Below are 13,404 nucleotides of genomic sequence, written 5' to 3'. Positions count from 1 at the left end.
TGGCACGAGAGGGGAAAGCCCAATAGCTCCACGCTGCCTATTGCTTCAGGCAAGAGGGGGAATCACAGAGTTGGAAGACACCACATCGGCCATCCAGTCCAACCCCCTGCCATGCAGGAAAAGGGCAATCAAAGCACCCCCGACAGATGGCCATCCAGCCTCCAAGGAAGGAGCTTCCACCACACTCGGGCAGAGTTCCACTGCAGGAGTCTACAGCATACCGTGAGAGCTGTGGACAAGTCTACACAGGGAGCACCAAACACAGCATTCCCCAAACAGGAATCAAAGAGCTTGAAAGGCACTGCAGACTAAGTCAGCCAGAGAAGTCAGCTATGGCAGAGCATTTGATGAACCAACCTGGACACAGAATACTATTTGAAAACCAAAGAAATGCTGGACCAGTCATGATAGCCATCATGTCAGAATACACAGAGAAGCCATTTTTTGAAAATGGCATTCTTAACCATTTGGAAAACACCATTTCAAGAACATAACTTTTTAAGAAAAACATAACCTTTCAGAGAAGAGCCAAAAACCCTTTAGAGTAGAATCATCTCAGGTGGTATACAACCAAATGTAATTATGCAAGGCAATTTGCTTTGGTTGTTAGACTGAAGAACTTGATGTCTCTGGTCTGTTAGGAAACAGATAGTATGTCAATGCATAAAATGCATTTTTCAGAAGTGTTTTTAAGTGCCCAAAAATATATCTAGGTAAAGGTAAGGGTTTCCCTTGACATTAAGTCTTGTCGTGTCTGACTCTGGGGGTACGAGTACATCTCCATTTCTAAGCCAAAGAGCCGGCGTTCTCCGTAGACGATTCCAAGGTCACGTGGTCGGTATGACTGCATGGAGTGCCATTACCTTCCCACTAGAGCAGGATCTATTGATCTACTCACACTTGCATGTTTTCGTACTGCTAGGATGGCAGAAGCTGGGGCTAGCAGCAGGAGCTCACCCTGCTCCCCAGATCTGAACCACCGACCTTTCGGTCAGCAAGTGCAGCAGCTCAGTGGTTTAATCCGCTGCACCATTGGGGGCTCCTGAAAATATAGCTACTCTCCCATAAAACAACCTGTTTTATATTATGCATTCAAGAGATGAAATAAAATAGACTTTGGTTTTGTGTGTGTGTGTGTGTGTGTGTCAGGAGCAACTGGAGTTGCTTCTGGAGTGAGAGAATTGGCTGTCTGCAAGGACGTTGCCCAGGGGACGCCCGGATGTTTTGATGTTTTACCATCCTTATGGGAGGCTTCTCTCATGTCCCATAGACTTTGGTAAAAAATAACATTTGGTTTACTCACAACCCTCATGTGTTCAGCATACACAGGTACAGAACCGATTGGTCACTTACAGATATGTTTGAGATAGTTTCCGTGTGCCATCCAGTCACAACATCTCTCTTAAAATAAATAGCAGGCAATTGCTTGCAAGTCTGCGTTCTGAGCAGTCCCGAAGTCTGATAAAGTCTGTGCCTGTCTCAGAGCGGATCACATGGTCTGCAGCCCCCCACACAACTTCTCAAGAAAAAACATAGAGCAAGAACATGCATATCAGAACATACATATAATAAGTATGGGCGGGCTTTAGGATAGCAGGTTAATCATCAAGTTGCAATAAATCTGCCAACCAGAAGGTTGAAAATTCGAAGCCCGGGTCAGGGTGAGCTCCTGACCTTTAGCCCAGCTTCTGCCAATCTACCGTAGCAGTTCAAAAACAAATGTGAGTAGATGAATAGGAACCACATTAAAAAGCTGATTCTCTGATTTTGGATTTTGACAAGATCAGTGTGTTGTGGAAACATGGATTCATGAGAAAGCTTCATTGGAGACACCTTTTCGCCATGATAACTTTCAGGAGTGAATTTCCCTAACTTCCTGTTGTCTCACCATCATTTGTTACCATGAGTCATTTGTAAGTGGGGTGTTTGTAATGCAAGTACTGTCTGTCTACGCATCCTACTTTCTCTCTCTCAGACTCAAAGCAACATATCAATATAAAAGAAAAATAGAATCATAAGAGTTGGAAGGGACCACAGGTGCCAGCTCTGAGAACTGAAGGTGCCTGCCACAAATGCAGGTGAAACGTCAGGAGGAAATGCTGCTAGGAACGGCCATTCAGCCCGGAAATCACACAACACCCCAGTGATTCTGGCCGTGAAAGCCCTCAACAATACAGTGGAATACTTTACTTACGCGATCCCTCATAACTTGAGGATGATGGTCCTCCAGGTGTAGTGTCTTGGTGGTGGATGCGTAGGTGCCTGTGGAGATCTATTCCTGACCCGAATGTTCTTCCGCAGGGAAAGCATTGGTTTCCAGACAGAAAGCAGTCCTGGTCGGGATTGGCTTGACACGCCTTCCTCTTGGCACGTTTCTCCCTTAGGTCCTCCATTCGTGCCTCTTTGAATTCTGCAGCACTGTTGGTAACAGCTGACCTCCAATTCGAGTCCTCAAGGACCAGGGCTTCCCAGTTACTCGGTGTCTATGCCACAGTTTTTAAGACTGATTTTGAGCCCATCTTTAAATCTCTTTTCCTGTACTCCAACACTAAGTTTTCCATTCTTGAGTTGGGAATATAGTAACTGATATAGGAGACGGTGATCAAACATTTGGGCAACGTGGCCAGTCCAGCAGAGTTGATGGCATAGGAGCATCGCTTCAATGCTGGTGGTCTTTGCTTCTTCCAGCACGCTGACATTTGTCCGCTGTCTTCCCAAGAGATTTGCAGGATTTTTCGGAGGCAACGCTGGTGGAATCTTTCCAGGAGTTGAGTGTGACATCTATAGACTGTCCACGTTTCTCAGAGCATGGTGGAGTCTCCTTCTCTGGAGGCTTTTAAGCAGAGTCTGGATAGCTACCTATCAATAGTGATTGTGTTTTTCTGAATGGCAGGAGATTGAATTAGATAGTCCTTTTGGCCTCTTTCAACTGTATGATTCCATGAAATATTTAAACATGGCTAATATCTTGTAGCATTTTCTTCTGCGGACTAAATATACCCAGCTCTCTAGCTGCTCCTAATAGGGCTTGGCATCCATATGTTGTACCATTTTGGTTACCTGCCACTGAATATGTTCCAGCTCATTAATATTCTTCTTGAATTTTGGTGCCCACAACTGGATACAGTATTCCAATGGAGGTCTGAGCAAAGCAGAATAGAGTGTTACTATTATAGTAGAGTCTCACTTATCCAATGTTCTGGATTATCCAACACATTTTTGTAGTCAAGGTTTTTAATACATCGTGATATTTTGGTGCTAAATTCATAAATACAGTAATTTCTACATAGCATTACTGCGTATTGAACTACTTTTTCTGTCAAACATGATGTTTTGGTGCTTAATTTGTAAAATCATAACCTAATTTGATGTTTAATAGGCTTTTCCTTAATCCCTCCTTATTATCCAACATATCCGCTTATACAACATTCTGCCAGCTCATTTATGTTGAATAAGTGAGACTCTACTGTATTTCTCTTGCTCTATACATATTTCTACGGTTGTACCCTTTAACTGATTGGTTTTAGCTGCCGCATCACACTGTTGAATCATATTCAGCTTATTGGCCTACTAGATCTCTTTCATATCTATTGTTGCTAAGCTAGGTGTCACTCATCCTATATCAATTAATTACGTTTTTTCTGCCTTACATTTCTCCATGCTGAAATTCATTTTTTTGTTTTTTCTCAGCTCTCTGTCCAAGAAAATCTCATGGTTCTTTAATATGCTGAAGAGTAGATACTGAAGTCTCAAGCTGTTGGACCTTCTCTTCCAAGAGGACCAACAATTTCATTGGCGGCAGGTGTAGCAGCCCACATCTTCAGGCAAAAATAAATGCATAACACACCTTCCTTACTATCCATGTCCAACAGCCTTAAAGTAGGCACTGAAGCAGAACTCTGGGTCTTCTGCTTGAAAAATTAAATTTGAATCTATACTACTGAATGACATTTGAGTAGGACTGATTGATATATCTCTCAGTGGCTGGAAAAGCTATCTAAGCAATGCTTCCCATCGTGTTCATCTATCCACTGTACACACAATAAAACCCTGACAAGCCCTCAAGCCAGCCTTCATTCAGCTCAAAAATCACAGCCTTAACACAACAAACTCTCCCAAAAACTTTCTGGGGTAAAGGAGGTTTAATCCCACAGACATATGCTTGCTTTTGCAGTCTCTTTCACCACATCCATGCAAAACACTAATGCTGGCCTTACCTTCTCTCCTATATTCTGAGTTCCAGGGACTGTAGCTGTAGCTATATTGAGAACTTGTGGCTGCTAGCTCCTCCCTCAGCCAAGTCCCAGTTAAAGCATTTTCATTAGAAATTACATTTTTAAGCTTTGAAAAAATCCAGAAATTTAAAATATATTTTCTATATAAAAATAGTTGTGTAAAGTAATATTGACTAGGAATTAAACACACATTGTGCAAGGAGTTGGAGGCCTAAACACCTAGAGGGCCTCAGGTTGTGCAGGCCTGATTTAAAGTCTTAGTAGAGTGCAATGTGCTATGATTTCTCTGTAAATTTGCAGATAAATTGCTCACTTAAGTTTCAGTCAAAATACAGTAGAGTTTCACTTATCCAAGCTAAACGGGCCGGCAGAAACTTGGATAAGCGAATATAAGGAGGGATTAAGGAAAATAAGGAGGGATTAAGGAAAAGCCTATTAAACATCAAATTAGGTTATTATTTTACAAATTAAGCACCAAAGCATCGTGTTATACAACAAATTTGACAGAAAAAGTAGTTCAATAGGCAGTAATGTTATGTTGTAATTACTGTATTTACGAATTTAGCACCAAAATATCACGATATATTGAAAACATTGACTATATAAATGGCTTGGATAATCCAGAAGCTTGGATAAGCGAAGCTTAGATAAGTGAGACTCTACTGTACTACCAAACTTGGCACACAGACCCAATGCTACCAACTTGGGGTGATTGACCTTGGCATCAGACAGTTATAGTCCACCTGTATTCAGAGAACACTGAACCTGGCAAGTGATGGATCTGTACCAGACTTGGCACACAGACCCAACATTGTCAACTGTGAATACAGGCAGGTCTTGCGGGTGATTGACCTTGGCATCAGAGAGTTATAGTTCACCCATATTCAGAGAACACTGAACCCAGGAGATGACGGAGCTGGATCAAATTTGGCACACAGACCCAACATGGCCAATTATGAATACTGCGGAGGTTTTGAGAGGGTTGTTCCAAGATTTTTGGGAATTGTAGTTCACCTACATCCTTATGCATTTTCTAATGAAGGCATTCATAAAAAAGCAAAGACTGTGTTTTTTTCTAAGAAATAGTGTAACATATGACCAAGCTGATGTTACCTAAGATTCAAAAAGAAACAAGGCCCTTTTCAAATAACCCAGGCATTGCTGGGTACCCAAGACAATAAGTAATAATTATCTGCTTTGAACCAGATTATATAACTCTACAGTCATATAATCCAGAGCAAATAGAAGAAGCAAAGACCACCAGCATTGAAGCCATCAACTCCACTGGACTGGCCATGTTGTCCAAATGCCTGATCACCGTCTCCCAAAGCAGTTACTATACTCCCAACTCAAGAATGGAAAACAATGTTGGTGGACAGGAAAAGAGATTTAAAGATGGGCTTAAAGCCATTAAAAATGGTGGCACAGACACTGAGAATTTGGAAGCCCTGGTCCTTGAGCATTGGAGGTCAGCTGTGACCAGCAGTGTTGTGGAATTCAAAGAGGCACGAATGGAGGGCTTAAGGGAGAAACATGCCAAGAGGAAGGCGCATCAAGACAACCCTGACCGGGACCGCCTTTTGTCTGGAAACCAATGTCTTCACTGTGGAAGAAAATACGGGTCAAGAATAGGTCTCCACTGGCACCTACGCATCCACCGCCAAGACACTACACTTGGAGGACCATCATCCTTGAGCTACGAAGGATCACCTAAGTAAGTAAGTAAGTAAGTAGAGCAAATAATCCGGATTTTATAGGTTGGGCCTTTGACTAGGCCAACACTCCCATATAATCTACTTTGATTATCTACTTTGAACTGGATTATATGAGTCTACACTGTCATATAGGAGCCCCGGTGGCGAAGTGTGTTAAAGCACTGAGTTGCTGAACTTGCAGACCGAAAGGTCCCAGGTTCAAACCCCAAGAGCGGCATGAGCAGCCGCTGTTAGCTCCAGCTTCTGCCAACCTAGCAGTTCGAAAACATACCAATGTGAGTAGATCAATAGGTACCGCTCCGGCGGGAAGGTAACGGCGCTCCATAGTCATGCTGGCCACATGATCTTGGAGGTGTCTACGGATAACGCCGGCTCTTCGGCTTAGAAATGGAGATGAGCACCAACCCCCAGAGTCAGACATGACTGGACTTAACATCAGGGGAAACCTTTACCTTTTTACACTGCCATATAGGAGCCCCGGTGGCGAAGTGTGTTAAAGCACTGAGCTGCTGAACTTGCAGACCGAAAGGTCCCAGGTTCAAACCCTGGAAGCAGCGTGAGCGGCCGCTGTTAGCTCCAGCTTCTGCCAACCTAGCAGTTCGAAAACATGTCAATGTGAGTAGATCAATAGGTACCGCTCCAGCGGGAAGGTAACGGCGCTCCATAGTCATGCTGGCCACATGATCTTGGAGGTGTCTACGGACAACGCTGGCTCTTCGGCTTAGAAACTGAGATGAGCACCAATCCCCAGAGTCAGACATGACTGGACTTAACGTCAGGGGAAACCTTTACCTTTACCTTTTTACACTGCCATATAGTCCAGTCCAGAGCAGATCGTCTGGATTTTATATGGCAGTGTAGATGGAGCCTTTGTGTCCAGTCAAGAGTTGACCCCTGCTGGGGTACAAGCACCAACGGAAGCTAATAATAATAATAATAATAAAACTTTATTTATACCCCGCCACCATCTCCCCAATGGGGACTCGGGGCGGCTTACATGGGGCCATGTCCAGGACAATACAATATAACCATATCATAATGCAATTAAATAATACAATACATAAAATAAACAGTACAACATAAGATCAAAACAGCAATATAACAAGGGCGGGCCGCATGAACACTACATTTAAAAACTAGATTAAAAATTAAAAACTCTGGGTGAGAAAGGGATCAGAATAAAAACCTCGAGGGACAGGGACATCAGATAGTGAACCAGTCTAGAGGATAAATATTGGGGGGAGTAGCAAAGAACATTTACTCTCCGAAAGCACACCGGAAGAGCCATGTTTTTAAATCTTTCCTGAAGGCTAAAAGGGTGGGGGCTTGCCTGATTTCAATGGGCAGCGAGTTCCACAAGCGAGGGGCCACAGCAGAAAAGGCCCTCTCCCTTGTTCCTACAAGGCGGGCCTGAGATATAGGTAGTGGCGACAGCTATGATGCCTGGTATTGGGCCCTCTTTCAGAATGTGGGGCCTTTGCTTCCGGGCAGGCGAGAAGGCATTGGGATGCGCATCCCCGTTTTTTTCCTCCCAGGGACGTCGCTCTTGATTGGCTGCCGGAGTCCTAGGGGGCGGGGCCTGCGGGAATTGCAGCAGAGGCAGATGACAGCAGCAGCAGCAGGCACTGCAGCCCGCTTCTGCCAGGCGACATCTGCTGCAGTCTGCTGCTTGCCTGCCTCCTTCTTCCCGGGCTCTCTGCTTGGCGCGCGGCTGGGCTCGGGAGCCGCCCTGACCTGAGCTCACCATGCGCCGCGAGCCCTTCTGCCCCTGCTAGGCGTTGGCGGCGGCGTTGGCGGGGAAACAGCAGCAGCCGCCGCAGGAGGAGGAGCAGCAGCATGGACGGTGCTCTTGCGGCGACCTCTGCCGATTCCCCGGGTCCGCTGCGGAGGGGCATGCTGAGTAATCCTGCCGTCAATGGGCGAGGACACGGAGACGCCGCAGATTAACCATGGCTTCCTTCGCGACCACAACTATGTGACCGAAGGTAAGCCTCTTGTCTCGCTTGACACATCATGGCACCTGTTTTCTTGCCAAGCATAGGAAGCCTCCCCCTCAGAGGTCTCTTCGGTTCCCGTCACCCTCTTCTTCAAAGCAGAACCATTAACTTGCTGATATTGTTAAACCTTCCTGTTTAAATAGGCATTTAGCAATGAAAATGAACCAGGAATGACAGGAATATCATATGTTATGGACTGGAGTAGAGGGCAATATATGTCTCCATAAAATGCCTCATGAATTTGAACATATACTGTAGTTGTTTTTCTTAATCTGTTTATTCTATTATGCTTATATTATTAATGTACTCTGATTGTTGTTGTCATTTTAATATGTCATAAGCCACTTTGGGTCCTGTGAGGGAAAAAAGCGGGATATAAAGAAAGATATTATTATTATTATTATTATTATTTCTTGGAGAAGGTGCCTTTAGAAATGTCTATTTTTTGCCTGGCACTGCATCTAGAATACAAAAAAAAAAAGAGTCTTGGGCCTGATCTACACTACCATGATGATGCAGCTCGAACTGGATTCTATATTGCAGCGTAAGCTCTTCTAATCCAGTTCAGTCTGCATGATATGAGTCTATATATACCTTAATCATAGAATGCAGTTAATGGCAGTGTAGATGGGGCCTTGTATGAGGAGGCTTTGCACTTCCTACGGTACCTGCAAGGTTATGTAAAGGCTGTCCGTGTGAACGTCGTGAGTATCGGGGTTTGTGAGCCATCTTTCTTCGATGGTAAGACACCACGGATTGTATGGCGCACCCACATTTCGGTACCATCACCAAAAAATGCAAGAGATACACCTGTGATTCTAAGGCCCCTTCTAGACTGCCCTACAATCCAGCTCAAAGCAGATAATCAGGATTTTATCCGCCATCGTAAAAGGGACCTCAGGCCCCTTCCCCACAGCTGAATAAAACCCCACATTATCTGCTTTGATCTGGAATATGTGGCAGTGTAGACTCAGATAACCTAATTCAAAGCAGATAATATTGGATTATCTGCTTTGATAGTCTGGGTTATATGGCTGTGTAGAAAGGCCCTCAGATATCACCCAATTTTTAGAGATGGGGGAACTGTGCGTTAGAATTGAAGGAATACAGCATGTACATTGAAAGCAAACAAGGTTTTCTTTGATCCGCAGTACTGCAAAGCTTCCCAGCATAGGGCTATCAAATGGGCTAGCATAGGGCTAGCATAGGGTTTTAAAATGCACACCAGCCTGCCTGCATGATAGGGATTGTATGGAGTTCTGTGCCAGATATGTTAGTGGAGAATCTGGAATATGGTGGTCTACTGTCACATTAGTCTTCAAAATATCGTACATTGACCTGAGTTTGATTATTGTGTGTGTGTGTGTGTCTGTGTATACAGTAGAGTCTCACTTATCCATCACTCGCTTATCCAACGTTCTGGATTATCCAACACATTTTTGTAGTCAATGTTTTCAATACATTGTGATATTTTGGTGCTAAATTTGTAAATACAGTAATTACAACATAACACTACTGCGTATTGAACTACTTTTTCTGTCAAATTTGTTGTATAACATGAAGTTTTGGTCCTTAATTTGTAAAATCATAACCTAATTTGATGTTTAATAGGCTTTTCCTTAATCCCTCCTTATTATCCAATCTATTCGCTTATCCAAGCTTCTGCCGGCCCGTTTAGCTTGGATAAGTGAGACTCTACTGTATATGTGTGTGTGTGTGTGTGTGTGTGTGTGTGTGTGTATATATATATATATATATATATATATATATATTAGAGTCTCACTAATTCAACATAAACGGGCCGGCAGAACGTTGGATAAGCGAATATGTTGGATAATAAGGAGAGATTAAGAAAAAGCCTATTAAACATCAAATTAGGTTATGATTTTACAAATTAAGTACCAAAACATCATGTTATACAACAAATTTGACAGAAAAAGTAGTTCAATAGGCAGTAATGCTATGTAGTAATTACTGTATTTACGAATTTAGCACCAAAATATCACAATGTATTGAAAACATTGACTACAAAAATGCGTTGGAGAATCCAGAACGTTGGAGAAGCAAATGTTGGATAAGTGAGACTCTACTGTATATGTATATTTACACACACACAATAGTGTATATATTACTGGGTTATTGTGTGTTTTCTGGGCTGTACGGCCATGTTCTAGAAGCATTCTCTCTTGACATTTTCACCCACATCTATGGCAGGCATCCACAGAGGTTGTAAGGTCTGTTGGAAACTAGGCAAGTGGGGTTGATATATCTGTGGAAGGCCCAGGGTGGTAGAAACAATTCTTGTTTGTTAAAGGTAAGTGTGAATATTGTAATTAATCACCTTGATTAGCATCGAATAGCATTGCAGCATCAAAGCTTGCCTGCTTCCTGCCTGGGGGAATCCTTTGTTGGGAGGTTATTAGCTGGCCCTGATTGATTCATGTCTGGAATTCCTCTTTTTTCAGGTGTTGTTCTTTATTTACTATCCTAATATTAGAGTTTTTTAAATATTGGTAGCCAGATTTTGTTCATTTTCATAGTTTCCTCCTTTCTGTTGAATTAGTACACATGCTTTGGATTTCAGTGGCTTCTCTGTGTAGTCTAACATGGTGGTTGTTAGAGTGGTCCAGGATTTCTGTGTGCTCAAATAATATGCTGTGTCCAGGTTGGTTCATCAAGTGATCTGCTATGACTGACTTCTCTGGTTGAATTAGTCTTCAGGGCCTTTCATGTTCCCTGATTCGTGGTTGGGCGCTGCCAACAAAGGATTTCCCCCAGGTAGGAAGCAGGCAAGCTTTGAAGCTGCAAACCTATTCAATGCTAATCAAGGTGATCAATTGCAACATTCATACTTGCCTCAAACAGACAAGAGTTCTTTCTCCCACCCCGAACCTTTCACATATATATAAACCCCACTTGCCTCATTTCCAATATACTTCACAACCTCTGAGGATGCCTGCCATAGATGTGGGCAAAACGTCAGGTGGGAATGCTTCTGGAACATGACCGTAAAGCCCGGAAAACTCACAGCAGACAGGTGATTCTGGCCATGAAAGCCCTCAACGACATATATATATACACACACACACACATAGGGTAGATAGTATGTATTTTTGAAAGGCTAAACAACTGGGACATTTGCTCAAAGATGGTGGTCTGCAGAGGAAACCTGAGCTCACATTTTAAAAAGCAGTATGAAAACAGTCGTTTTGTGACATTGTTTCTGAGATGTTGGGAGCATTGGGAGCAGCCTCGTAATGCTGAGTCAAACCATTGGTCCTTCTAGCTCAGCAGGACCAGCTCCAACTGGCAACAGCCCTCTAAATATCCATCCAGGAACCCTGGCCCTTTTTAGTTTCTGTAACAAGATATGGGTGGGTGTGTTTGGTGTCCTTCGGCGTTTCTGTTCGCTTGTTCCGTTTTGTGAGCTCATGACAAGTTCATGACAACTTTTGTGTTGTATTCCATTTAATTTGCAATACATTGAAAAACAAATGCTGAAGACATCTTCTTTTTTCTTTGTGGAAGAAACAGTGGCTAAAACATTCAGCATGCCAACTGCAGTGTACCTATGTTGGATATACAGCCTAGCATATTTGGGCAGCGGCCATTTAAATAAAAATAGATTCGGGGTAGCACTGGTGTTGTCAGTCATTATCACCTGGAGGAAGAAAATATGATTTGACCAATTAGATCATCTTTTAAAACAGCTTTCATTCCAAAAAAACAAGTAATGTTGGCATTCTGTTAAAACTTTTGCTGACCACAGTGCTTTTTTTTGGAGTCTCACGTCTATAGAGCATTTGTTTTTTAAAACTTTTAATCAGTTTTGTGCAAGGATACTTTGTTTATCTAAATCATTAATTTTTATAATTTTCGTTACTTTTTGGATTAGCTATTATAAGTTTTATATTGTAATTGTTTTAATTTATTGTTTTTTGAGATAATTTATTTGTTTGTTTTTGACATTGAATGTTTGCTACTTTTGTTGGTAACTGCCCTGAGTTCCCTCGGGGAGATAGGGCTGGTTACAAATAAATAATAATAATTATTATCATCATCATCATTATATACCCTTGACAGACTATGGTACAATATAAGATTGCCCTATACAGGCAGTCCCTAAGTTGCAAACAAGATAGGTTCTGTAGGTTTGTTCTTCAGTTGAATCTGTATGTAAGTCAGAACAGATGGATGTTTAAGTGTAACTCCAGTCATATATATAGCTACTAGCTGTGCCCGGCCACGCGTTGCTGTGGCAAAGTATGGTGGTATGGGAAATAAAGTATTGAGGAATTGGTGGTAGTTAAGGTAGAGGGTAAAGGTTTTCCCCTGACATTAAGTCCAGTCGTGTCTGACTCTGGGGGTTGGTGCTCATCTCCATTTCTAAGCCGAAGAGCCGGCTTTATCTGTAGACTCCTCCAAGGTCATGTGGCATGAATGCATGGAGCGCCGTTACCTTCCCGCCGGAGCGGTACCTATTCATCTACTCTCATTTGCATGTTTTTGAACTTTAGGGTTGGCAGAAGCTGGGGCTAATAGTGGGGGCTCCGCTCCCCCAATTCAAACCTGCGACCTTTCAGTCCAGAAGTTCAGCAGCTCAGCGCTTTAACACGCTGTGCCATCAGGGGATATTATTTCCTAAAGCTTGTGAACATACAATATTTCTGATTGTTTTTTTTTGTTTTGTCTGTTGGAGGCAAGTATGAATGCTGCAATTAGGCAACATGATTAGTATGTAATGGCATTGCAGCTTTAAAGCCTGGCTGCTTCCTCCCTGAGTGAATTTTTTGTTGGGAGGTGTTAGCTGGCCCTGATTGTTTCCTGTGTGGAATTCCCTGGTTTTCAGAGTGTTGTTCTTTATTTAGTGTTCTGATTTTAGAGATTGTATTGTTCTGTTTTATTATACCACAGTAATTTTTATATATTCTGATTTTAGTGTTTTTGAATACTTGGAGCCAGATTGAATTCATTTTCACGGTTCACAGCAACACAATGATAATAATAATGATAATAATAATAATAGTAATGATAGTAATAATAATGACTTTGGTAATACTGCTTCACTCCCTTCTCAGCTTCCTTTCTGGAAGAATCCTTTCTTGGGAGGTGTTAGCTGGCCCTGATTGTTTCCTTTGTGGAATTCCCAATTTGCTTGCTTTCAGAGCATTGCTGTTTATTTACTCTCCTGGTTTTAGAGATTATATTGTTCTGTATTATTGTACCACAGTAATTATTTCATATTACAATAGAATCTCACTTATCCAACATTCGCTTATCCAATGTTCTGGATTATCCAATGCAGTCTGCCTTTTAGTAGTCAATGTTTTTGTAGTCAGTGTTTTAAATTCATTGTGATATTTTGGTGGTAAATTTGTAAATACAGTAATTATTACATAGCATTACTGCGTATGAAACTACTTTTTCTGTCAAATTTGTTGTATAACATGATGTTTT

At 42.3% G+C, this 13,404-nt stretch overlaps 1 protein-coding gene across 3 annotated transcripts in view; it reads left to right on the top strand.

Annotated features, from left to right (window-relative positions):
• Window positions 1–7,526: 7,526 nt before the first annotated feature.
• Window positions 7,527–13,404, top strand: part of ppp2r2c (protein phosphatase 2 regulatory subunit Bgamma) — a 62,141-nt gene continuing 56,263 nt past the window's right edge. For all 3 annotated transcript variants that reach the window (XM_008111324.3, XM_003221357.4, XM_062982037.1), the window contains exon 1: window positions 7,527–7,935. In XM_008111324.3, coding sequence (XP_008109531.1) covers window positions 7,866–7,935 — 70 coding nt within the window. In that variant the 5' untranslated portion in view covers window positions 7,527–7,865. The remainder of the gene's footprint in view (window positions 7,936–13,404) is intronic.

The sequence above is a fragment of the Anolis carolinensis genome, chromosome 5 (genome assembly GCF_035594765.1).
Source record: "Anolis carolinensis isolate JA03-04 chromosome 5, rAnoCar3.1.pri, whole genome shotgun sequence".
NCBI classification, from domain to species: domain Eukaryota; kingdom Metazoa; phylum Chordata; class Lepidosauria; order Squamata; family Dactyloidae; genus Anolis; species Anolis carolinensis.
This window is presented reverse-complemented; position numbering and strand designations above follow the sequence as displayed.